This window comes from Phyllostomus hastatus, unplaced genomic scaffold (genome assembly GCF_019186645.2).
Source record: "Phyllostomus hastatus isolate PE091 unplaced genomic scaffold, TTU_PhHast_1.1 phas_scaffold_78, whole genome shotgun sequence".
NCBI classification, from domain to species: Eukaryota; Metazoa; Chordata; class Mammalia; order Chiroptera; family Phyllostomidae; genus Phyllostomus; species Phyllostomus hastatus.
This window is the reverse complement of record NW_025334041.1, coordinates 49,247,223-49,272,366: the sequence shown is the minus strand read 5'-3', so window position 1 is coordinate 49,272,366 and position 25,144 is coordinate 49,247,223. Positions and strand designations below refer to the sequence as shown.

The 25,144-nt window shown below is 39.7% G+C and overlaps 1 protein-coding gene across 2 annotated transcripts in view; it reads left to right on the top strand.

The window, feature by feature from the left end:
• Positions 1-25,144, top strand: part of COG5 (component of oligomeric golgi complex 5) — a 361,130-nt gene that overhangs the window by 311,056 nt on the left and 24,930 nt on the right. For both annotated transcript variants that reach the window (XM_045828077.1, XM_045828076.1), the window contains one exon: positions 18,688-18,925. In XM_045828077.1, coding sequence (XP_045684033.1) covers positions 18,688-18,925 — 238 coding nt within the window. The remainder of the gene's footprint in view (positions 1-18,687; positions 18,926-25,144) is intronic.

Genomic DNA, 25,144 nt, shown 5'->3' with positions numbered 1-25,144 from the left:
TGTTCCCTTTTCTCCACACCCTCTCCAACACTTGTTGTTTGTTGGTTTGTTGATGATGGCCATTCTGACTGGTGTGAAGTGGTATCTCATTGTGGTTTTAATTTGCATCTCTCTCTGATAGCTAGCGATACTGAGCATTTTTTCATGTGTCCCTAGATCCTCTGTATGTTCTCCTTAGAGAAGTGTCTTTTCAAGTCCTTTGCCCATTTTTTAATTGGGTTGCTTGTCCTCTTAGAGTGGAGTCATGTGATTTCTTTACATATTTTGGAGATTAAACCCTTGTCTGAGGTATCATTGGCATATATGTTTTCCCATATGGTTGGTTCTTTTTTTATTTTAATACTGTTTTCTTTGGCTGCGCAGAAGCTTTTCATTTTAATGAGATCCCATTTGTTTTTCTTTCCTTTATGTCCCTTGCTGTAGGGGACATATCAGTGAAAATGTTGCTATGTGAAATATCTGAGATTTTCCTGCCTAAGTTCCCTTCTAGGACTTTAATGCTGACACAGTTTATATTTAAATCTTTTATCCACCTTGAATTTATTTTTGTGTAGGGTGTAAGTTGGTGCTCGAGCTTCATTTTTTTGCACTTAATTTTCCAGTTCTCCCAACACCATTTGTTGAAGAGGCTATTTTTTTTTAAATAAGTTTTTTTGTTGTTGTTGTTGTTGTTTTTTTAAGATTTTTATTTATTCATTTTTAGAGAGGGAAGGGAGGGAGGGAGAGAGAGAGAGAAAGAAAGAGAGAGAGAGAGAAACATCAATGTGCGGTTGCTGGGGGTTATGGCCTACAACCCAGGAATATACCCTGGCTGGGAATTGAACCTGGGACACTTTGGTTTCCCAGCCCGCGCTCAATCCACTGAGCTACGCCAGCCAGGGCGAAGAGGCTATTTTTATTCCATTTTATGTTGCTACCCCTTTTCTCAAATATTAATAGACCATAGAGACTTGGGTTTATTTCTAGGTTCTCTGTTCTGTTCCATTGGTCTATGTGCCTGTTTTCATGCCAGTACCAGGCTGTTTTGATTACAGTGGCCTTGTAGTAGAGTTTAATATCAGGTATTGTGATCCCTCCGCTGCTCTTCTTTCTCAACATTGCGGCAGCTATTCAGGTGGTTTATGGTTCCATATAAATTTTTGAAGTGTTTGTTCTATGTCTGTGAAATAGGCCATTGGTACTTTAATAGGTATTGCATTAAATGTGTGAATTGCTTTCGGTAGTATGGACATTTTGATGATGTTAGTTTTTCTGATCCATGAATATGGTATATGTTTCCATTTATTTGTGTTTTCCTTGTTTTCTTTCTTCAGTGTTCTGTAGTTTTCTGAGTACAGGTCTTTTACCACCTTGGTTAGGTTTATTCCTAGGTATTTTATTTTTCTTGTTGATATATCAACTGGGATTTTTTCTCGATTTCTGCTTCTGCTGTTTCATTGTTGGTGTATAAAAATGCCTTTGATTTCTTTGAATTAACTGTCGAATATTGATTTCATATTCGACTGCCTTGCCAAATTCATTTATTAGGTCGAGCAGTTGTTTTACAGAGCCTATAGAGTTTTTTATGTACACTATCATGTCATCTGCAAACAATGACAGTTTTGTTTCCTCCTTCCTGATTTGGATGCCTTTTATTTCCTTTTCTTGTCTGATCATTGTGGCTAAAACTTCCAATACTATGTTGAATAGAAGTGATGAAAGTGGACAACCTTGTCTTGTTCCTGATCTTAGTGGAAAAGTTGTTAATTTTTGCCCATTGAGTATGATGTTGGCTGTAGGTCTCTCATATATGGCCTTTATTATGTTGAGGAATGCTCCCTCTATTCCCATTTTCCTGAGTATTTTTATCATAAACGGGTGCTGTACCTTATCAAATGCTTCTTCCGCAACTCTTGATATGATCATGTGGTTTTTGTCTTTGCTTTTGTTTATGGGATGCATTACATTTACTGACTTGCGAATATTGTACCATCCTTGCATCCCTGGAATGAATCCCACTTGGTCATGGTGTATGATCTTTTTAATGTATTGTTGGATGTGGTTTGCCAATATTTTCCTGAGGATTTTAGCGTGTATATATTTCAGTGATATTGGCCTGAAGTTTTCTTTCTGTGTTGTGTCCTTATCTGGTTTTAGGATTAGCATAATGCTGGCTTCATAAAAGATTTTGGGAGTCTTCCATCATTTTGGATTCTTTGGAATAGTCTGTGAATGATACGGGTTAGCTCTTCCTTAAATACTTTGTAAAGTTCTCCTTGCAACCAAGGCTACTTTACCCAGCAAGGCTCTCAATCAAGATGGAAGGCCAAATAAGAAGCTTCTCAGACAAAAGAAGTCTAAAAGAATACCTCCACTAAACCAGCTCTGCAAGAGATGCTAAAGAGACTGCTTTAAGGAAAGAAAGGAAAAGAAGAGAGTACATAAGAGCAACACACGTACATAAAAGGCAATGAATAAGTACCTATCAATAATAACTTTAAACGTAAATGGATTAAATGCTCCAATCAAAAGACATAGAATAGCTAATTGGATAAGAAAACTTGATTCACACATATGCTGCCTACAACAGACCCACCTCAGGATAAAAGACCTGCACAGGCTGAAAGTGAAGGGCTGGAAACAAATTTTCCAACCAAACGGACAGGAAAAAAAGCTGGGGTAGAAATGCTCATTTCAGACAAAATAGACTTCTAAAGAAGGACCATACAGAGAGACCCAGAAGGTCACTTCATACTACTCAAGGGAAGAATCCACCAAGAAGACATAAATATTGTAAATATGCATGCACCCAACATAGGAGCACCCAAATACATAAAGAAAATCTTAGAGGACTTCAAGAGAGATATTGACAGCAATACAATTATTGTGGGGGATTTTAACACCCCACTATCAAAAATGGACAGATCTTCCAAACAAAATATCAACAAAGATATTGTGGCATTGAACAATACCCTAGATGAAATGGGCTTTACTGATATATACAGAACCTTCCATCCCAAAGAAGCTAAATACACATTTTTTTCAAATGTACACGGAACATTTTCAAAGATTGACCACATGATAGGACACAACACAAGTCTCAACAATTTCAAAAAAATTGAAATCATACCAAGCATTTTCTTGCATCACAAGGGACTGAAACTAGAAACCAACCCCAAGGAAAAAAACCCAAGCACTCAAAATCATGGAGATTAACTAGCATGCTATTAAACAATGAATGGGTCAAAAATGATATTAGGGAAGAAATCAAAAGGTTTCTGGAAACAAATGAAAACAAACTCACAACAACCCAAAACTTATGGGACACAGCCAAGGCAGTCCTGAGAGGGAAATTCATAGCGATACAGGCCCACCTAAAAAAGATAGAAACATTCCAAACAAGCAACCTAACCAAATGCCTGCAAGAACTCGAGGAACAACAACAAAGACAGCCCAAAGCAAGCAGAAGGAAGGAAATAACCAAGATCAGAGCAGAATTAAATGACATAGACTAAAAGCACAATTCTAAGGATCAATGAATCCAAGAGCTGGTTCTTTGAAAAGATAAACAAAATCGGCAATCCTTTAAGCAGACTCATCAAGAAAAAAAAGAGAAATCCCAAATAAACACCATCAGAAATGAAAGAGGAGAGATTACAACAGATACCACAGAAATACAAAGGGTTGTAAGAAATTACTACAAAGAACTGTATGCCAAAAAATTTGAAAATGTAGGGGAAATGGACAAATTTCTAGAAAAATATAATCTTCCAAAACTCAATGAAAAAGAAGCAGAAACCCTGAACAAACCAATAACAGCAAAAGAAATTGAAGCAGTAATCAAAAAACTTCCAACACACAAAAGCCCTGGACCAGATGGTTTCACAGGAGAATTCTGCAAAGCATTTAAGGAAGAGCTAACCCCTATCCTTCACAGACTATTCCAAAAAATTCAAAAAGATGGAAGACTCCCAAACTCTTTTTATGAGGGCAGCATCATCCTAATTCCAAAACCAGATAAAGACACAACAAAGAAAGAAAACTTCAGGCCAATATCGCTGATGAACATTGACGCTAAAATCCTCAACAAAATATTGGCAAACCGCATCCAACAGTACATTAAAAAGACATACACCATGACCAAGTGGGATTCATTCCAGGGATGCAAGGATGGTACAATATTCGCAAGTCAGTAAATGTAATACATCACATAAACAAAAGCAAAGACAAAAACCACATGATCGTATCAAGAGTTGCGGAAGAAGCATTTGATAAGGTACAGCACCCATTTATGATAAAAATACTCAGGAAAGTGGGAATAGAGGGAGCATTCCTCAACATAATAAAGGCCATATATGAGAGACCTACAGCCAACATCATACTCAATGGGCAAAAATTAACAACTTTTCCACTAAGATCAGGAACAAGACAAGGCTGTCCACTCTCACCACTTCTATTCAATATAGTACTGGAAGATTTATCCACAGCAATCAGGCAAGAAAAAGAAATAAAAGGCATCCAAATTGGAAAGGAGGAAACAAAACTGTCACTGTTTGCAGATGACATGATAGTATACATAGAAAATCCTATAGACCCTACCAAAAAACTGCTTGACCTAATAAATGAATTTGGCAAAACAGCGAGATACAGAGTCAATATCCAGAAATCAAAGGCATTTCTGTACACCAACAATGAAACAGCAGAAGCAGAGATCAAGGAAAAAATTCCATTTGAAATAGCAAAATGAAAAATATAATATCTAGGAATAAATCTAACCAAAGAGGTAAAAGACCAGTATTCAGAAAACTATATAACACTCAAGAAAGAAATCAAGGAAGACACAAACAAATGGAAACATATACCATGTTCATGGATTGGAAGAATTAATATCATCAAAATGTCCATACTACCCAAAGCAATTTACACATTCAATGCAATTCCTATTAAAGTACCAATGGCATATTTCACAGACATAGAACAAGCACTTCAAAAATTTATATGGAACCATAAACGACCCCGAATAGCTGCTGCAATTTTGAGAAAGAAGAGTAAAGTAGGAGAGATCACAATACCCGACACTAAACAATACTACAAGGCCACTGTAATCAAAACAGCCTGGTACTGGCATAAAAACAGGCACATAGACCAATGGAACAGAACAGAGAGCCCAGAAATAAGCCCAAGTCTCTATGGTCAATTAATATTTGACAAAGGAGGCAGCAACATAAAATGGAGTAAAAATAGCCTCTTCAACAAATGGTGTTGGGAGAACTGGACAGCTATGTGCAAAAGAATGAAACTCGAGCACCAACTTACACCTTATACAAAAATAAATTCAAGGTGGATAAAACACTTAAATATAAACCGTGTCAGCATTAAAGTCCTAGAAGGGAACTTAGGCAGGAAAATCTCAGATATTTCACGCAGAAACTTTTTTACTGACATGTCTCCTAGAGCAAGGGACATAAAGGAATGAATAAACAAATGGGACCTCATGAAAATAAAAAGCTTTTGCATAGCTAAAGAAAACAGCATCAAAATAAAAAGAGAACCAACTGTATGGGAAAACATATTGTCCAATGATACCTCAGACAAGGGTTTAATCTCCAAAATATATAAAGAACTTACATGACTCCACTCTAAGAAGACAAGTAACCCTATTAAAAAATGGGCAAAGGACTTGAACAGACATTTCTCCTAGGAGGACATACAGAAGATCCAAAGACACATGAAACAATGTTCAATATCACTAGCTATCAGAGAGATGCAAATTAAAACCACAATGAGATACCACTTCACACCAGTCAGAATGGCCATCATAAACAAAGCAACAAACAACAAGTGTTGGAGAGGTTGTGGAGAGAAGGGGACCCTAGTGCACTGCTGGTGGGACTGTAGACTGGTACAACCACTATGGAAAGCAGTATGGAACTTCCTCAGAAAACTAAAAATGGATCTGCCTTTTGACCCTGCAATTCCACTGCTGGGGGTATATCCTAAGAACACTAAAACACCAATACAAAAGAACCTTTGCACCGCGATGTTCATAGCAGCACAATTTACAATAGCTAGGTGCTGGAAGCAACCAAGATTCCCATCAGTAAATGAATGGATCAAAAATATGGTACATTTACATAATGGAATTCTATGCAGCAGAAAGAAAGAAGGAGCTCCTACCCTTTTCAACAGCATGGATGGAGCTGGAAAGCATTATGCTAAGCGAAACAAGCCAGGCAATGGAAGACAAATACCATATGATCTCACCTTTAACAGCAACCTAAAGAACAAAACAAAGAAACAAGCAAAATATAACCAAAGACACTGAAATAGGGGACAGTCTGACAGTAACCAGAGGGGAGAGAAGAGGAAATTTAAGGGGACAGTGGGAAGGGTTCACAGGAACAAACTTAAAGGACACATGGTCATAAACTAAGGGGAGGGTGGTAATGGGAGGGAAGTGGGGAGGGGTGGGAGGGGGGACTGTAATGGGAGTAAAAGGGAGAAAACTGTACTTGAACAATGATTAAAATAAAATAAAAAAAAGTTCTCCTGTGAAACCATCTGGTCCAGGGCTTTTGTGTGTCGGGAGTTTTTTGATTACTCTTCAATTTCATCTGCTGTTATTGGTCTTTTCAGGCTTTCTGCTTCTTCTTCATTGAGTTTTAGAAGATTATATTTTTCTAGAAATTTGTCCATTTCCCCTAGTTTTCAAATTTCTTGACATACAGTTCTTCGTATTCATTTTTTACAATCCTTTGTATTTCTGTGGTCTCAGTTGTAATCTCTCCTCTTCATTTCTGATTGTGTTTATGTGGGTCCTTTCTCTTTTTTTCTTGATGAGCCTGCTTTTAAGGCTTGCCAATTTTGTTTTTTTTTTTTTTTTCAAAGAACCAGCTCCTGGATTCATTGTTCTTTAGAATTGTGCTGTCTCTATGTCATTTAATTTTGCTCTGATCTTGGTTATTTTGCTTCCTTCTACTTGCTCTGGGCTGTCTTTGTTGTTGTTCCTCCAGTTCTTGTAGGCATATGGTTAGGTTGTTTGTTTGAAATGTTTCTATCTTTTTTTGGTAAGCCTGTCTAACTATGAACTTTTCTCTCAGGACTGCCTTGGCTGTGTTCCGTAAAGTTTGGGTTGTTGTGAGTTCATTTTCATTTGTTTCCAGAAACTTTTAGAGTTCTTCCCTAATATCATTCTTGACCCAGTCACTGTTTAATAGCATGCTAGTTAATCTCCATGATTTTGAGTGTTTTGGGTTTTTTTCCTTGGGGTTAGTTTCTAGTTTCAGTCCCTTGTGGTTGGAGAAAATGCTTGATATGATTTCAATTTTCTTGAATTTGAGGCTTGTTTTGTGTCCTATCATGTGGTCTATCTTTGAAAATGTTCCATGTGCATTTGAAAAGAATGTATATTTAGCTTCTTTAGGATGATGGGCTGTATATATATCAGTTAAGTCCATTTCATAGGGCATTGTTCAATGCCACAATATCTTTGTTGATATTTTGTTTGAAAGATGTATCCATTTTTGATAGTGGGGTGTTAAAATCCTCTACTATAATTGTGTTGCTGTCAATATCTTTTGAAGTCGTCTGATTTTCTTCATGTATAGGGTGCTCCTCTGTTGGGTGCATATATATTTACAATGTTTATGTCTTCTTGTTGGATTCTTCCCTTGAGTATTATGAAGTGATCTTCTGGGTCCCTCTTTATGACCCTTTTTTGGAAGTCTATTTTGTCTGATATCAGTATTGCTACCTTAGCTTTTTTTTTTTCTCCTGTCTGTTTGTTTGGAAAATTGTTTCCAACCCTACACTTTCAGTGTATGTAGTCTTTTTTATTGAGGTGGGTCTCTTGTAGGCAGCGTAATGTGTGGGTCATGCTTTCTTACCCATTCAGCTATTCTGTGTCTTTAGATTGGAGCATTTAATCCATTTGCATTTCAAGTTATTATTGATATGTACTTATTCATTGCCAATTCTGTGCCTGTGTTCCTCTCTTTGTCTCTCTTGTTCTTCCTTTCCTTAAAGCAGTCCCTTCAGCATCTCTTGCGGAGCTGGTTTGGTGGAAGTGAATTATTTGAGGCTTCTTTTGTCTGGGAAGCTCCTTATTTAGCCTTCTGTCTTGATTGAGAGTCTTGCTGGGTAAAGTAGCCTTGGTTGCAGGCCTCTGTTCTCATTACTTGGAACATTTCTTGCCATTCTCTTCTGTCTTGGAGCGTTTCCATTGAGAAGTGAGCTGCTAACCTTATCAAGGCTCTCTTGTATGTTATTTCCTGTTTCTCTCTTGCTGCCTTTAAGATTCTCTCTTTGTCTTGGAGTTTTGCCATTTTAATTATGATGTGTCTTCAAGTGGGCCTCTTTGGGTTCTTCTTGATGGGGACTGTCTGTGTTTCTTGGATTTGTGTGACTTTTTCTGTCATCAAATTAGGGATATTTTCCATCATTACTTTTTCAAATAGGCTTTTTATCCCTTGCTCTTCTTCTTCTCCTTCTGGTATCCCTATTATACGGATATTATTACGTTTCATATTGTCCTGCATTTCTCTTAATCCCTATTCATTTTTTCTGAGCCTCTTTTCCTTTTCTTTCTCTTTCTGTTTTTTTTCTACTTTGTCCTCCAGCTCACTGATCTGATCTTCTGCTTCATCAGTCTTGCTTTTGATTCCTTCTACTGTGTTCTTCAGTTCAGAAATTGAATTCTTCATTTACTCTTGTCCTTTGTTGATAGTTTCTATTTCCTTTTTCACATTGATATAGTTTGCAGTGAGTTCATTGTAGTTACCCTGTAGTTTGTGGTAATTCACTGTGAGCTCATTGAGCTTCCTAATAACCATTGCTTTTAACTCTATATCTGATAGGTGAGTTGCTTCTATTTCATTTTGCATTCTTTCTGAGTCTTCCTCCATTCCTTGCATTTGGGGATTATTTCTTTGTCTTCCCATTGTTTGTGAGACTCTTCTTGTTAGTCTCAGCTTCTTATATTGATGTGTTCTGGCTCCCTGGATTTATGGTGTGACCTTCTTAGGAAGAATTCCTGTGAGATTCAGTGGTGCCATCTCCTTGATCTCCTGAGCCCATTGGTATTGGACTGTCATTTAAGTTGGCTCTATGTTTGTCTTTGGGTTTTGATTGCTGTTGGGTCTTTGTTTGGTGGGTCCTTCCCACCAGCTGGTTAACTGAGGGTCCCTCTGTCCAACACCTCTTGTATTTTGTTGTGCTGCTGTGGGCAGGTTGTGTTGAAGCTGGTTCTTCATGTATACAAGGTTTTGAGGATTCTCTTTTGCTCTTCTTCAGTTGTTTGTTCTGGGTAATTTCTCTACTATTTAGTTGTATTTCCAGATAGGTCCTGGATTGAGGTTAGTGTCACTTCCACTCCTTCCTTCACCTTCTTCTGTTGTTCTCTGTTGGTGGTTCCTTTGTTTTGTGGTATCCTCTTCCAGCGGGTATCCTGGTGTTCACAGCTTCCACCTAGTCTTTTCTGTGATTAGTTGGAGGGGGAAGGCAAATTGGTTTAAGTCAGCAAGAGAGTATTCTATAATATTTACAGTAGCAGCTGGTAGAGAAGAAACAGGAGATCCGTTGGCTGTGTATAGTGTTAACTGTGACATTACACCCAAGTAGCCACTTTTTAGAAAGGATGGAAAGAAGGTAAGACTCTTGTTGGGAAAGGAAGGATTGTGAGTTGGATCTAGAAAGCAGTGAGGTTGTGGGGGGTCATATTCTGAGGTAAGGTGAGAGTAAAAGATAGTAAATAGGTGTAGTGTGTGAGAGAAGAGAGTTAACCACTACAACAATAGAATTCAGGAGACGGTGAAGTGGGCTAGATCTGGGAGGGCTGTTGTGTAGTATTTACAATTGTATGGAACAGCTATTATTTACAATAATATTAGAGCAACAATCATATGACGGAATCTACGTGATCTGGATAACAAGAATAGGGAGTATAGGACCTTGAGTAGTGTGCTAATGGAACACAAGTGAAGTGAAGGACAGTAAATTAGCAATACACTATGAAAGAGAGAAAAGGGGAAACCTGTCAAATGATACAGTTTAATCAGCCAAGCAAAGAAGACTAAATAGAAAGAAGAGGAAGACAAAAATACTATTAAAATAAAAGATATAAGAATAATGAAAAAATAATAATACAATTATGTAAATAACTTGCAAGTTCTCTGTAATAGCAAAGTATAATTTGTGTCACTGTCTCAGCTGTTGGGATGACCCCTTTTTGGGTCCAACTCTGGTCTTTTCACAGTTCCAGGCTTTCCTGTGTCACTTGTGGGTATTTAAAAAAAAAAAGAAGAAGAAGAAAATAAGAAGGAAGGAAGAAGAGATAAAATTGGAAAGAATGGAAGAAGGAATAAAATAAGATGGAAGGAAAGAGAGGAAAAACAGACTGAGAAATAAAAAAATAATAAAAATTTAAAAATAAACAATTACTTAAAAAAAAAAGCCTCCTGCTGGTTTCAAACTGGCCAAACCAGTTTTGCTGGTCTTGCTGGCTGCAGCAGTCTGAGGGGGGATTGGTTTTGCTTTTCTCCCTTCTTGATCCACAGGGGATCAGGGGATTGCCTGGGGCTCCCTGGGGCTCCCACTCTTCCCAGGGCTAGAGGTGTGTGCTTGGTACCTTCCACAGAATGCACTCTCCCCAGGTTGCAGGTGCCTCCAGTCTCTCAGGTTCAGGTGAGCACCTGACTCTCAGGTTCGGGTGAGCATCCTTCTCAGGACAACGGGAGTGAGTGCATGCAGGGCTTTCCGCGCCACCTCAGGAGTCCTGCCTGGCTGTGTGGGGAGGAGGCCAGAGCAACTACTGCAGGAGAATTCCCTAAAGAGTATCTCTTTTTTCACTTTTTCTTTTGGAGAAATTCCTCCTACTCAAGCCTGCCGCTCCATACAGTGGCCTGGCCTCTTACACAGCCCAATTCTCCAACCACTCTGGGGACTGTCCGGTTTAGGGCCCGACACAGCCCAACTCTCAACTCTCTACAGCTGGTGTCCACAGACTCCATGGGTGCTCTCAGGCCCTGTGTGTTTGCCACTTAGTCCTTATTCCCCTTTGTGCAACTTCAAGCAACCAGGTCTGTCCCAGTGCTGCTCAAACCTTTTTTGGCTGGGGAGGGATCAGTTGACCCAGCTCTCTCCCGAGAACCCTGTGGCAGACCCAGCGAGTGCCGGGCCTGGGGCTGCAGCCACCCTGGTCCCTGCGCTGGTCCCTGGGACCTTATTGTCCTGAAGTACTTTCTTTACTGTCTGGTTTATCAATGTCCACTACAATTTTTGGTTTCCTATTTTCATATATGCTGGGGTACTGTTGGCTATTTATTCTGTTCCTTCGTAGATGAGCTAGGTTTTTCTTCCATGTATAGGGGAAAGTGGAATCTGCTCCCTCCTACCCCTCCACCATCTTCCTCTCTCTTTTAAAGATTTCATTTACTTATTTTTAGAGAGAGGAGAAGGGAGGGAGAAAGAGAGGAAGAGAAACATCAACGTGTGGTTGACTCTTACGTGCCTCCTACCTGGGACCTTTCCCACCACCCAGGCATGTCCTTTGACTGAGAATCAAACTGGTGATGCTTAGGTTCTCAGGCTGGCACTCTATCCACTGAGCCATGCCAGCCAGGCTCTTTATCTGGTTTTGGAATAGAATAATGGTGGCCTCATATAAAATGCTTCAGAGTCTCCTTAAATTTTTTGGCATAGTTTGTGGAGGATAGGTGTTATTTCTTCTTTGAATGTTCAGTAAAATTAGCCTGAGAAGCTCCCTGCTCCAGGTACTTTTGTTTTCTGGGAGGTTTTTTATTACTGCTTCTGCATTGTTAGTTGTTACTGGTCTATTCAGGTTTTCTGATTCTTCCTGACTCCGTTTTGGAAGATTATGTGTTTCTAGGAATTTTTCCATTTTGCCCAGGTCGTCTGATTTTTTGGCATGTATTTGTTCACAATATTTTCTTTGTATTTCTGTGATGTTCATTGTTACTTCACCTCTTTCATTTCTGATTTTATTTGTTTGGGTCCTCTTTATTTGTTTCTGAATGAGTTTGGTTAAGCATTCATCAATTTTATTTATCTTTTCAAACAACCAGCTCTTGGTTACACTGGTCTTTTATATCTAATTTTTGATCTCTGTCATTTATTTCTGCTCTGATCTTTATTATTTCCCTTATTCTACTTACTCTGAGTTTTGTTTTTTGTGGGGTTTTTTAAAGATTTTATTTATTTACTTCTTAGAAAGGAAGGGAGGGAGAGAAAAGGGGAGAGAAACATTAATGTGTGAAAGATGCACCAATTGGTTATTGCTCCTTGCACACCTCCTACAGGGAACCTGGCCTGCAACCCTGGCATGTGCCCTGACCAGGAATTGGCCCAGTTACCTTTCAGTGCACAGGCTGGTGTTCAATGCACTGAGCCACACTGGCCCAGGAACTCTAGGCTCTGTTTGTTCTTCTTTTTGTAATTATTTCAGGTATAAGGTAGGATTGTTTCTTTGAGGTTTTGCTATTTTCTTTAGGTAGGCCTGGGACGCTATGAACTTCCATCTTGAGACTGCTTTCACTGTCCATACAGTGAAAGGTGTTCATTTTCAGTTGTCTCAGGATAGTTTTTTATTTTTTTACTTGATCTCATTGGTAACTTATTCATTGTTTAATAACATGCTATTTAGGACTTCTGGCCAAGATGGACGCATAGGTAGACATACTGTGCCTCTTCGAGCAACCAAAATAAGGACAACAACAATTTAGAAATAAAATAACAACCAGAACTAACCGAAAATTGAACTGTATGGAAGTCAAACAACCAAGGAGTTAAAATAGCCACATTCATCCAGACTGGTAGGATGGGGGTAGTCGGGCAGCCGGTGGAGAGGGGTCGAGGCACAAAAAGTGGTGACACCGGGCACGTAAGGCATCCCTGGTGCTCAAGACTGTAGCGGGCAGACCCTGGGTGCACAGGTGGCGGCTGGCAGACCCTGGGCGTGGGGTGGCAACAGGCAGACCCAGCAAGGAGGTGATTGTGAAGTGAGGCACTGCATGCAAGGAGGCTGGCTGACTGGGGGGTCCTCATTCGCATGCAGATAAACCAGGTGAAATTGGGGAGTGAGACAGACCACACAACCTAGGGCTCCAGTGTGGGGAAATAAAGCCTCAAAACACTGACTGAAAATACCTGTGGGGGTTGAGGTGCCAGTAGAAACTCCCAGCCTATAAGAGAGTTCGTTGGAGAAACCCACAGGGTCCTAGAATGTACACAAACCCACCCACATGGGAATCAGCACCAGAAGGGCCCAATTTGCTTATGGGAAGTGGGGGAAGTGACTGAAATCCAGCAGAGAACTGAGCAAGTGCCATTGTTCCCTCTTGGACCCTTGCCCCACATACAGTGTCACAACCCAGTGACAGGGTTGTCCTGCCCTCGTCAACACCTAAGGCTCCGCCTCTCACTACATAATAGGCACTTTGAGACAAAAACAATGGCCCAAACGAAAGAACAGATCAAAACTCCAGAAAAAATACAACTAAGCAACCAAGAGATAGCCAACTTATCAGATGCACAGTTCAAAGCACTGGTGATCAGGGTGCTCACAGAATTGGTTGAATTTGGTCACAAATTAGATGAAAAAATGAAGGCTATGCTAAGTGAAATGAAGGAGAATATTCAGGGAACCAGTAGTGATGGGAAGAAAACTGGGACTCCGATCAATGGAGTAGACCAGAAGGAAGAAAGAAACAACCAAACAGAAAAGAATGAAGAAACAGGAATTCAAAAAAAATGAGGATTGGTTTAGGAGCCTCCAGGACATCTTTAAAAGTTCCAACATCCGAATTATAGGGGTACCAGAAGGAGAAGAGGAAAAGCAACAAGTGCAAAACTTATTTAAACAAATAGTAAAGGAGAACTTTTCCAATCTGGCAAAGGAAATAGGCTCCCAGGAAGCTGAGAGAGTCCCAAAGAAGTTAGACCCAAGGAGGAGCACACCAAGGAACATCATAATTACATTACCCAAGAGTAAAATGAAGGAGAGAATCCTAGAAGCAGCAAGAGATAAGGGGACAGTTACCTACAAAGGAGTTCCCATCAGACTGTTAGCTGATTTCTCAAAAGAGACCTTACAAGCAAGAAGGAGCTTAAAAGAAGTGTTCCAAGTCATGAAAGGCAAGGGCCTACATCCAAGATTGCTCTATCCAGCAAAGCTTTCATTTAGCATGGAAGGGCAGATAAAGTGCTTCTCAGATAAGGTCAAGTTAAAGGAATTTATCATCACCAAGCCCTTATTATATGAAATGTTAAAGGGACTTATCTAAGAAAAAGAGGATAAAAAACATGTATAGTAAAAGGACAGCAAACTCACAATCATTAACAACCACACCTAAAACAAAAACAAAATGAAACTAAGAAAACAAATAGACAGGAACAGAACCACAGAAATGGAGATCACATGGAGGGTTAGCAACAGGGGAGTGGGAGGAGGAGAGAGGGAGAAAAGGTACAGAGAATAAGTAGCATAGATGGTAGGTAGCAAATAGGGGGAGGGCAAGAATAGTATGGGAAATGTAGAAGCTAAAGAGCTTATGACACATGGACATGAACTAAAGGGGGGAATGTGGGTGTGAGAGGGTGTGCAGGGTGGAGGGGAATGAAGGGGGGTAATGGGACAACGGTAATAGCATAATCAATAAAACATATTTTTAAAAAATAACATGTTATTTAGCCTCCATATGTTTAAATATCTTTGAGTTTTTATTATTGAGTAGTTGATGTTTTTTTGTTTGTTTGTTTTGTTTTTTTTATTTTTTGAGTAGTAGATTTCCTGGTTTCATGCTATTGTTATCTCAGAAGATGCTTGGTATGATTTCAATCTTGAATTTGTTAAGACTTATTTAGTGTCCTAACATGTGGTCTGCCCTTGAAACTGTTCCATGTATCCTTGAGAGGAATATGTATTCTGCTGCTTTGGAATGAAATGTTCTGTAAATATCAATTAAATCCATCTGATCTATTGTGTCATTTAACATTTCTCATTCCTCGTTAATTTTTTCTCTAGAAGATCTGTCTATTGATATCACTGGGGTATTAAAGTCCCCTAGTATGAGTGCATTGCTGTCCCTTAAAGTCCACCGAGAGTTTTTTGATATATTTATGTGCTCCTATATTGGGTGCATATATGTTTACAAGGGTTATGTCCTCTTGTTGGATTGGTCTTTTTAGTGTTATTTCATCACTTTCTTAGTCTGTTGTTATGGCCTTTGTGTTGAAGTATATTTTGTCGGATATAAGTATTGCTACCCCAGCTTTTTTTAGTTTATATTTGAATGTAATATTTTTTCCGTCCCTTCACCTGCAGCCTGTGTAACTTTTATTCTGATGTGGCTCTCTTGTAGAAACCTTATATATGGGTTATGTTTTCTTACCCATTCAGCTATCCTGTGTCTTTTGATTGGAGCATTTACTCCATTTACATTTAAGGTTATCATCAATAGGTCATTATTTCTTACCATTTAAATTCTTTATGTCTGAGCTCCTCTCTCTTTCTGAATTGCTTGTTTCTCTCTCTCTCTTTCTGAATTTCTTCTTAAATCACTGCCTTTAACAGTTTTTGCAATTATGGTTTGGTGGTAATGAACTCCTTGTCCTTTCTTTTTTGGTCTAAGAATCTCTTAATTTCATCTTCAATTTTAAACAATAGCCTTGCTGGATAGAGTAATCTTGGTTTCTGATCCTTACTTTTTATTACTTTGAATACTTCATGCCATTCCCTTCTGGCCTGTGGTGGTTCTGTTGAGAAATCAGCTGACAGACTTATGGGAACTCCCTTGTAGTTAACTGTTTTTCTATTGCTGTCTTTAGGATTTTCTATTTGTCTTTAACCTTTGCCATTTTAATTATGATGTGTCTTGGTTGGGTCTCTTTGGATTCATCTTGATTGGGACTTTCTGTGCTTCTTGGACTTCTGTGCCTTTTTCCTTCACTATTAGGGAAATTTTCAGGCAATTATCTTCAAATAGGTTCTCAATTTCTTGCTCTCGTCTCCTTCTGGTACTGCTATGAAGCTGATATTGTTATGTTTGATGTTGTCCCACAGGTCCCTTAAAATATTCTCATATAAAATATTTTTTTTCTGCTCTGATTGGGTATTTTCTCCTACCTTGTCTTTCAATTCACTGTTTTGATCATCTGCTTCATCTAACCTGATTTTGATTATCTCTAGTTTATCTTCCTTTCTATTACTTTATTCTTCCTTTTTTATTGTGTCTTTTTTATAGTTTCTATGTCATTTTTTATTCTGTCGAAATTCTAAGTTTCTTGAGCATCTTTGTAAGTATTTTTTTTAACTCTGTGTTTAGTAAATTGCTTACTTCCATTTCATACAATTCTTTTTCTAGAGATTTCTTCTGTTCTGTTATTTGGGGCATGTTTCTTTGTCTCCCCACTTTCACTGCTTTTCCTTATTTGTTTCTGTGTATTAAGTACATCTGCTATGTCTCCCAGTCTTAGTAGAGTGGCCTTATGTGGTAGGTGTCCTGTAGGACCCAGTGGCAAAGTATCCCTGATCACTTGAGCTGGGTGCTCCAGTAGTGTCTCTCGTGTGGGTTATGTGAGTCCTTGTGTTACAGTTGAACCTTGATTGCTATTGGTATGTCTGTGGGTGGGGTTGACCCTTGGACTGTCTGTCCATGAGGATTGGCCATGACCACAGCATACGAGCTGCTGTATTGGGCCTGACCCCAGGGAGTAGAATGTACCTCTGAAGGTTCTGGTGCTCACTGAGAACTCCCTTTGGGTGTGCCACCTGTGGAGCTAATGAGGTCATGCTCTTATTGTGATCTGAAGTGAGCCGCTGAGTGTGTTGGTTCTGGGCCCTCTTGGGAGGGACTTTGTTGCAGCTCTATGTTAGAAGCTGCCTATGACCTGTCCGAGGCTGCCTGTGAGGAGTTACAAAGTAGTCCAGGGTTGGGAGCTGCTTGTGCTTGACCTAGGTGCATAGGAGATGGGCCAAGCTGCGTACCAAGGCCTGCTGCCACCAGTACTGGTGCTGGGGAGGTCAGCAAAAGGCTTGAGGCACCTCGAGATGTGGTGCTGCTGCTTGATAAGCTCAGCCTCCAGAAGAGCCTTAGGTAATAATACATGAGCTGTGTGAGATAGGTTTTTCGGAGGAACCAGCTGAGGGCTAGTGGTGTTCACCAGGTTAATACAGATTGAAACTCAGCGCTAGTGCTGGATCTGATGCCACCTAGCAAAAGTCTCAGGTACACTGAGGCCAGCTACCATCTGCCTAGGGCTTGAGGATTGTTGTGGTGGCTCAGGATCTCAGGAGTCATAAGGGTTGGACCAGTCAAGTGAATCACGCTAAAGCAGATTAAGATTGGGCCCTGTGGAGGGAGGGCTCAGCATGGAAAAGGTGGCGCCCATCAGGCGTACTGGAAAGAGGCTCTCACCCTGAAGCCATACAACCTAGCCTCTCCTGTGTATCTCTGGCACTCCCATAGCCCTCATAGAATTCCCTGAGAGTTTTTTAAGAAATGCTGCAGCATAGGCCCAGGTTGGCCTGTGCCACAGTCATGTGCTAGCTGGGCAAGGCAGGGCCTCCAGGAATCACCAGGGTGGAGCTAGTGCAGTGCTTCAGTCTAATGCTGTGTATGTGTGGGGTTGGCGGGGAGGGCCCAACATGGGAACGGTGCGGGGGGTAGGTTTGGCTTAGGGGGAAAATAGCCCTCGCTCTAAATCCACATAACTCACTCTTTCCCTGTGTGTTTCTGGCACTGCCAGAGTTTGCCTGGAATTTCTGGCTACTTTCTCTATTTCCCTCTGCCTCTGGAAGTAGAAGACCTTTGATTAGCATCCTCCTTATAATAACTACTGCTGTATTTGAAAATAAGTTTACCTCATTCTCTTACTCTAGGTGCTTGAGTCAATTCTTCTCTAGACTGTTGCCAGTTTCTCTCTGTCATTCTCAGAATACGGAAACACGTGACTTATTTTTTTAAATGATGTAGTATTTAACATTAGGTGATTTCTAATTTTGATATAACTCTTCTTTCCTATAACTACTTCACATTCTTTTAATGTATTCTTTAAAAAGCCATTGTGAACACTTATAAATTATAAAGACTATTTGGCGGAGCATCAGCCAGCGTTAGTTGTTGATCCAAATTAAAACCTTTCTAAACCTCATCAACTGGGAGGAAAAATTTTGTGCAATGTGTATTGTTACATAACCAATTCCACAGAGTTCTACTATTGTACTGATCAGATACAAGAGCAGAAATATCTTTGCCAAGAATTTGTTTAGGGAAGGCAGCATTTATTGCCATTACAAAGTGTAAAATGCTGCTTCAGGATCTATTTATTCACTAACCTGGCAAAACGTATGAGTGGGTGCAGAGTTGTGAAGCTGAGAGAGACCTCAGAGGTCAGAGAGTGCATAAGGCACTCCCGTGAATTATCCAGGACAGACGGCTGTCTATTTTATTTTTAATAATTTTTAGGTAAATGAATTCTAATGATTCCCTCAGTAATCTTCCCAGAATCTTAAAATAGTCTTTAGGATATAATTTGAACATTTTTATGCCTTTTTATGCCTTTTAACTCTTAGCAAAAATAAGCAATGTCATTTCTGCACGATAAGGGAAAAAATGCTTGGGATTAAAATAAGCAGAAGGGAGAACAAATGTCAAAGAGTCCCTTTTAGTGCATTGGCTGTTTTTTCTCTCACAGGTCATTACCCAGCTCAGGAAAGCCTGATGTTCCTTGTTCTCTGTATATGAAGGAGCTTCAAGGTTTCATTGCCAGAGTCATGAGTGACTACTTTAAGCACTTTGAATGCTCGGACTTTGTCTTTGATAACACTGAAGCCATTGCCCAAAGAGCGATTGAACTTTTCATCCGCAATGCCAGTCTCATAAGACCTCTTGGTGAAGGTGGGAAAATGCGACTTGCTGCTGATTTTGCACAGGTAAGTTGATGCATCGCTACAAAGGGGAAAGTATTTTAGCCTCAATGTTATCTGTAAATACAATACTAAATACGGCACTGGCCGGGTGGCTTAGGTAGTTGGAGCATCATCTCATACACCAAAACGTTGCAGGTTTGATTCTCGGTAGGGCACGTACCTAGGTTGCAGGCCTGATGCCCGGTTAGGGTGTATACAGGAGGCAACCATTCAATGTTTCTCTCTCTCTCTCTTCCTTCCTCTCTCTCTAAAATCAATGAAAGTATGTCCTTGGGTGAGGAGTAAATAAATAAATAAGCATTTCTCGATGTTTTAAAACATTGAAGTATGAGGAAAAAATTCATTTAAACCTAATTGGTAATAAATAAAAACGTATAAATGTACTTTCATAGGAGAGAATTCATAGCGGATACTTATTTTCTTTATATTTAATAAAAGAATCATCACTCATCTTTGACACTTCACAGTCAAGGTGAAGTCATTCATTCTGCAGTAAAGCAATACCTCCCACTTTCATGTAACATGAGGCTTTCTCTGTTTCACTGTCCCACCAGGGCAAGGCAGTGTGGGTAAAAGTGACTGCTAGAAAATAATGTAGGCAGTGAAATTTATTCTTCAAACAGTGTGAAGGGTCTGTCTGTTGTCATGTAAAGAGAAAAAACTCCTACACATGTGTAATCCTTTAGTGGCCATCTCAACATTCCAAGACAGTGTTCTAATTCCTTTAGATACACAGGGGCTGGGAGATAAAGAGTCTGAGGAGCTGGTCCCCACTATTAAATGAAGAACCTTTCTCGTATATGGACCCACTTACAGTCAGAGTTCTACTATTGTACTGATCAGATACAAGAACAGAAATATCTTTGCCAAGAATTTGTTTAGGGAAGGCAGATCTCCCCAAACATCTCCGTTTCCTCTGATTTAGGAAGTTCCTATCCTGTGGGTGGTGGGCACATTTCAAGCTTTGTGATATGGGTGAGGTAAAAATGACATTAAAATAACAGAACCAAAATCAGCATTTATAGATAGTATTTTTTCTTTGTCCTCCAAGATATATTTTTTATACTTTTTAATAGTATCAGAGGCAAAGAAGAAACATCTCAAGCATACACTTTAATTAAAAGATTCAGAAACAGATAATTCCCATTTACATAGCATGTCAAAGGAGAAATCACTTTTGAGCCTTTCAAAGCTATTAGCCTGAGTAGTCTAGTTATTCAAATAGAGTATTCATAGTGGTCTCCCAGATCCCCCAGCTTATAAACAAATTTTAATGTCCTTATTTATACCTGTGTGTATGTATGGGAAAGTCTTGGTTTATTCTTCCTGCACAGAGAAAAGGATGTGACAGGATGCTTTGTGCCAGTGTGGTGGTTGCCTGACACTCCCTCACACCCAATAGAGTCACAAAAATGAACCAAGTACATAACCTGATGTCTTGAGAGCTAGCTCTTTGCATACCTATTAGTCTAGAAATGTCATTTTTATCCTCAAATGATATACCTGAGACCACTAGACCATAATAAAGAGCCTTCCTTTGGGAAATACGCCTTTGGTAGCCTTAGCAAGAAAATAGAAATTAATTGTTACCATTAACGTGGCTCCTTTTACCTTTCCCGTTTTTATCAGCTTCATTCTAAGGCACCTGTATATTCTGCTTTGTTACACAGGTAAACTTAAGCTTAAATAGAATTATATATAGATAGTGTCTTCCTTGTCCCTTACTGGGCTTACATACTGTTACTGAAATGAAGACGCAGTGACTACCAGCCCTGGTCGGGTAGCTCAGTTGGTTAGAGCATTGTCCCAACACCCCAAAGTTGTGGGTTTGATCCCTAGTCAGGGCACATACAAGAATCAACCAATGAATGCATAGATGAGTGGAACAAAACTTCTCTGTCTCTCTGTGTCTCTCCCCCATCTCTTCCTCTCTCTTTCTCTAAAATCAGTAAATAAATATAAAAAGAAAAAAACATTATGAGCTATAGTCAAATGAATATCTGTTCCTCTTTTCCCCTTCCTTCTTAATTTTGTTTTTTCGGTTCCTATCTTCTCCTCTCCTTTGCCTCCCCCATGGGTTTATTTGTGTTCTGCTCCAGCTGGTCCTTCAGTCACTTTCCTGGAGGAGGTACTTCAAGTCCACTTAGAGGAGGAGAGCAGGAGATAACCAGGAGATGGCCAGAGCGAGAGTGCTGTAGGAAGAGGCTTTTGGCTTTTGTTTTTCATTTTAATATGGTGCCTATGACTCTTGAAAGATGGAAAGCATTGCCCATTAACCCTTCCTACTGCGACAAGCACCTACTGAAAACTGCATACCATCCAGTGGCAGGGCTGAGTTCCCACTTTCTGAAAACTGTGGTATTCAGAATTTTATTTGGCATTCCTTCTTTTTTAAGACATGTTGCCCAATAAACCAAACCTTTTCCCAGGTCCCTTCCCTTAAGTTAAATGAAACTCTTATGCTCCAGAGCATCCAGTGTTTTCATTGCTTAAATGTATAGAGACAACACGTTTACAACACAGCATTTCCTCCGTGTTAATAGTATGTTTTCCAGTCCTGCACTGACGTTGTTTGCTAAAGCCTCTGTGGTGCTGATTCCTTTGTTCACTCCTATACAGTGTGCCCAGTCTTAGAACATCCCCCATTTACCTTGGAAATGGCTTCTTGGTCCTGTGGGTGGTGGGCCCGGGAAAGACAGGTGGGAGTACTCTCATAATCATGTTTTTGACCAGGTGGGAGTACTCTCATAATCGTGTTTTAATTCTGGCAAATATTATGCAGCTGTTATATTATCCTTCTGTCCATATTTTTAAAAATTTGAAATGACACAGTGACTACATGGATTTGTGGTTTTCATTTTGTTTGATTTGGTATCTGGCTACATCTGCAGTTATGTGGTGGCTACACCTCAGCTTTCAGAATTATACTTGGGTGGGAGTATTTTTCTGGGGTCAGTCACCACGCTTAAATAGCACCACCCTTACATTTATATTCATGACAGGCATCAACTGGGGACTAGAAAGCCTCAAGACTGCCTTGTTATTGAAAGTTCTAGCTGTTTGTATCCAAAATTAAATGAAGCAATCGGGGCCACTGGGATCAGGAACATGCAGATCCTCTGTGGGTTCGAAAGAGTTCTTGTGAGGAAAGTGCTCGCTCCTCAGGCACAAAGAACAGAAAAAGAAACTGCTCATAAAGAGACCAGTGGCGGGGATTTGGGGATACTGATTATTTGGCATAGAGTCCAGTCGCAAGGACATGATATATTTAAGGATTTCTTCAGGACCCTGACTTCTCCCCTGGTACCATTGCACAGGTGGAAGAGGAAGTAGTTTCGGGGTGCCATCTGGAGGGTTCATGGGGAGGAGGGACCTAACATCCAGTCCCCTGAGGAATCAGGTCACAGCACAAGGTGGTTTCCTGCAGGTAATTAATTCCTTACTGTGACCACATGGTCTCTGAGTCGACACTAATCACACAGTGGTTCTGAAGCACAAAGCTGGTCCAAGGCCGCTGAGGTTCTGCTGAGTCAGAGTCGCTTTAAGGACTTGTCCACGATGTCCTCTGAAGCACATACGCCCCTCTGCTTCTCAGTTTTGTTTCTTCCTTGAGGGAGTGGATGACTGTTTGTGTTAGCATTAGATTATTTACTCAGTGGTACTTCTAGCAGTTTCTATTTATAGGTCTTCTGCCTGGCAATACAGACTTCAAAAGAGAACAAAATATTCAAGATTCTATTTTCTGTTCTAATTCCATTGCCTTTTCTCCTGAACAGTGTCAGAGCAGGCGTGTCCTAGGAGCATCCAGAGATGCCCTGGGGTTAACCAAATGTCTGTGACGGGTGAGGAGCAGCTATGTAATCAGTTCACTGGGCCTGCAGCCGACTGCTCATTCCATCCTAACAGGAGAGCTGAAGAGAGGCAGCTGCACGTGCCGCTTCCATGTCCATAGCTAATGGCAGAGTCTCCTCCTCCAAAGGTGGCACTCTTGCCCCTTTGAAACATGGCCCATATTGCTTCCTGGAATTCCTGCAGAAGAAAGTGGGTTTCAGTACCCTAGAGGTCCTTTATGGATCAGAAATTAATTTTAAGCCCTTAACATTTTGAAATTGTCCTTTGGCATAGAAATATCCTGCATTATCATAGATTACACAGCCATTCACTATCATACGTGTATTCTCTCATATTGTAATTTTTTTTCCCAGCCACTTATTTGTTTTAACATTCAATCCTGCTCAAGTGCTAAGGCAAAGGTGGTTTGGTTTAAGGCAAAAGGTTTTTTGAAGATGATGAAACCCACTAGGGTAGTTGAAAAAAAATGACAAAAAAATTTGTGTGTAAAAAACCATCGTAACATATTTATTATATACACACATATTCACACAGAGTTAGTATATGATTGGAATTGCCAACTCAGATACATGATAATCACATTTTTACTTTGTGCTTGGTGTAAATATGACCCATTCTGAAGAAAAACAGAAACTCTCATGGAGTAAATAAGCTCAACAGGCCCCAAGGAACAGCCCATCCATCACTCACTGTCTTTTGAGTTGAGCACCAGCTCGAAGCTGTTCTGTTTTGCATTGTTGGCAAGAATCCTTTTCTTTCTTAAACTTTTTACTTTTTACTTATTTATTCCCTATTTTAACACATTTTTCAAGCATGGGAGTTTTCTTCCGGGACATATAGTATGTATCCTCTGTGTCTCTATTAAGAGAGAAATTCACCCAGCCTTAAGTCACCCTCAGGACTGTCTCAAGGATCCTGCCCCCCCAGTTCTCCCCAACACTCAGTCCAAACATTTGATACCACACGGCATTTTGCTGAATACTCATCATCCAGTATCTCTATATGTATGTGTGCATATATGTATACACACACCTTTCTTACGATTTTTTAAGTAATATTTATATCATTTAGATAAACACATATCCTTTTGTTCACTAAATTTGAGAGAGCTCCTTGAAGACAAGACAGGGTAATTCATCTTCTCATTCCCATGTCTAGCTTGGTACTTGTAATGAATAGGGAGTCAAAAATCTTTCTCAAAAGAGTGGCCGTGGAGGTCTCCGTGGTCTTCCAATGGCAAGGAGATTTGAACAGTTTTTCAGAAGGATGGCCAGCAGGATGGAAGCCCTCACTTTCCTTTTGTATGTTTTTCTTGAAGAAAGATGCTGCATTAGCAGCTAGCAGCCTTTCGTTCAGCTACTTTCTAAACAATTCTTAAGCAGAGTCCTCTTTATAGCAAGAGTGCAGAGATAGTATCATCTGAATGCCACATGTGCAAAAACTTTGCATATGCAATTGGTAGATAGAGAATAAGTAGCCTAAGCCCTGGCCTGTGTGGCTCAGTACATTGATCACCGGCCTGCAAACCAAAGGGTCGCCGGTTTGATTTCAATCAGGGCACATGCCTGGGTTGCAGGCCAGGTCCCCAGTAGGGGACACATATGAGGCAACCACACACTGATGTTTCTCTCCCTCTCTTCCCATCTGTCTATACATATATACATACATACATACACACATAAATAAATAAATATTTTTTAAAAAAGAATAGGTAGCCTAAAACTCCAATTAATAACAAGTAAAATTTCCAATCAAAGGAGGAATATAAAGAGAAGTGAAACCAGTAGTTGTTAAATTATTGAGTCAGGGTGTAAAGTAATTTACTAATAATTTAAATGAGAAAAAGTTTTTAAAATATTGACACTAATTGCCAACATTTAAAGAGCACTTATTATATATGCCACGCACAGAGAGTTTTGTGAAATTATCTATTTGCATAATACTATGAAGTACATACATCTGCATTTGACAAATAAGAAACCTGGGACTTAGGTTAAGTTCAAGACCACACAACTAGTTTAGTCATTGTAGACTGGAGTTCTTACACAGATGAGCTACCTCCAGAGTCAGTGCTTTTAATCATTTGAGCCTGCTTGGAAAAAATTGTCATTGTTTATATTTAATATAAAAAGTCCTGGTATATCTACTAAGTATAGGCACACAGTCTTGAAAACCTTAGTTTCTCTGAGTTTTTAATGGAGAAATGGTCTAAAACTTTCTCCTATTATGTAATAAAGAATGTTTTTCTATTTTCTTTAAGGAATTGTCTTACTTTATGCCCTTTTACTAAATAAGTACCAAAGTCACCTAAGTTCTTGTCTTTTAATAGATTTGATTGAGTTAAAGCTTTCCTCAGAGTCCAGATAAAAT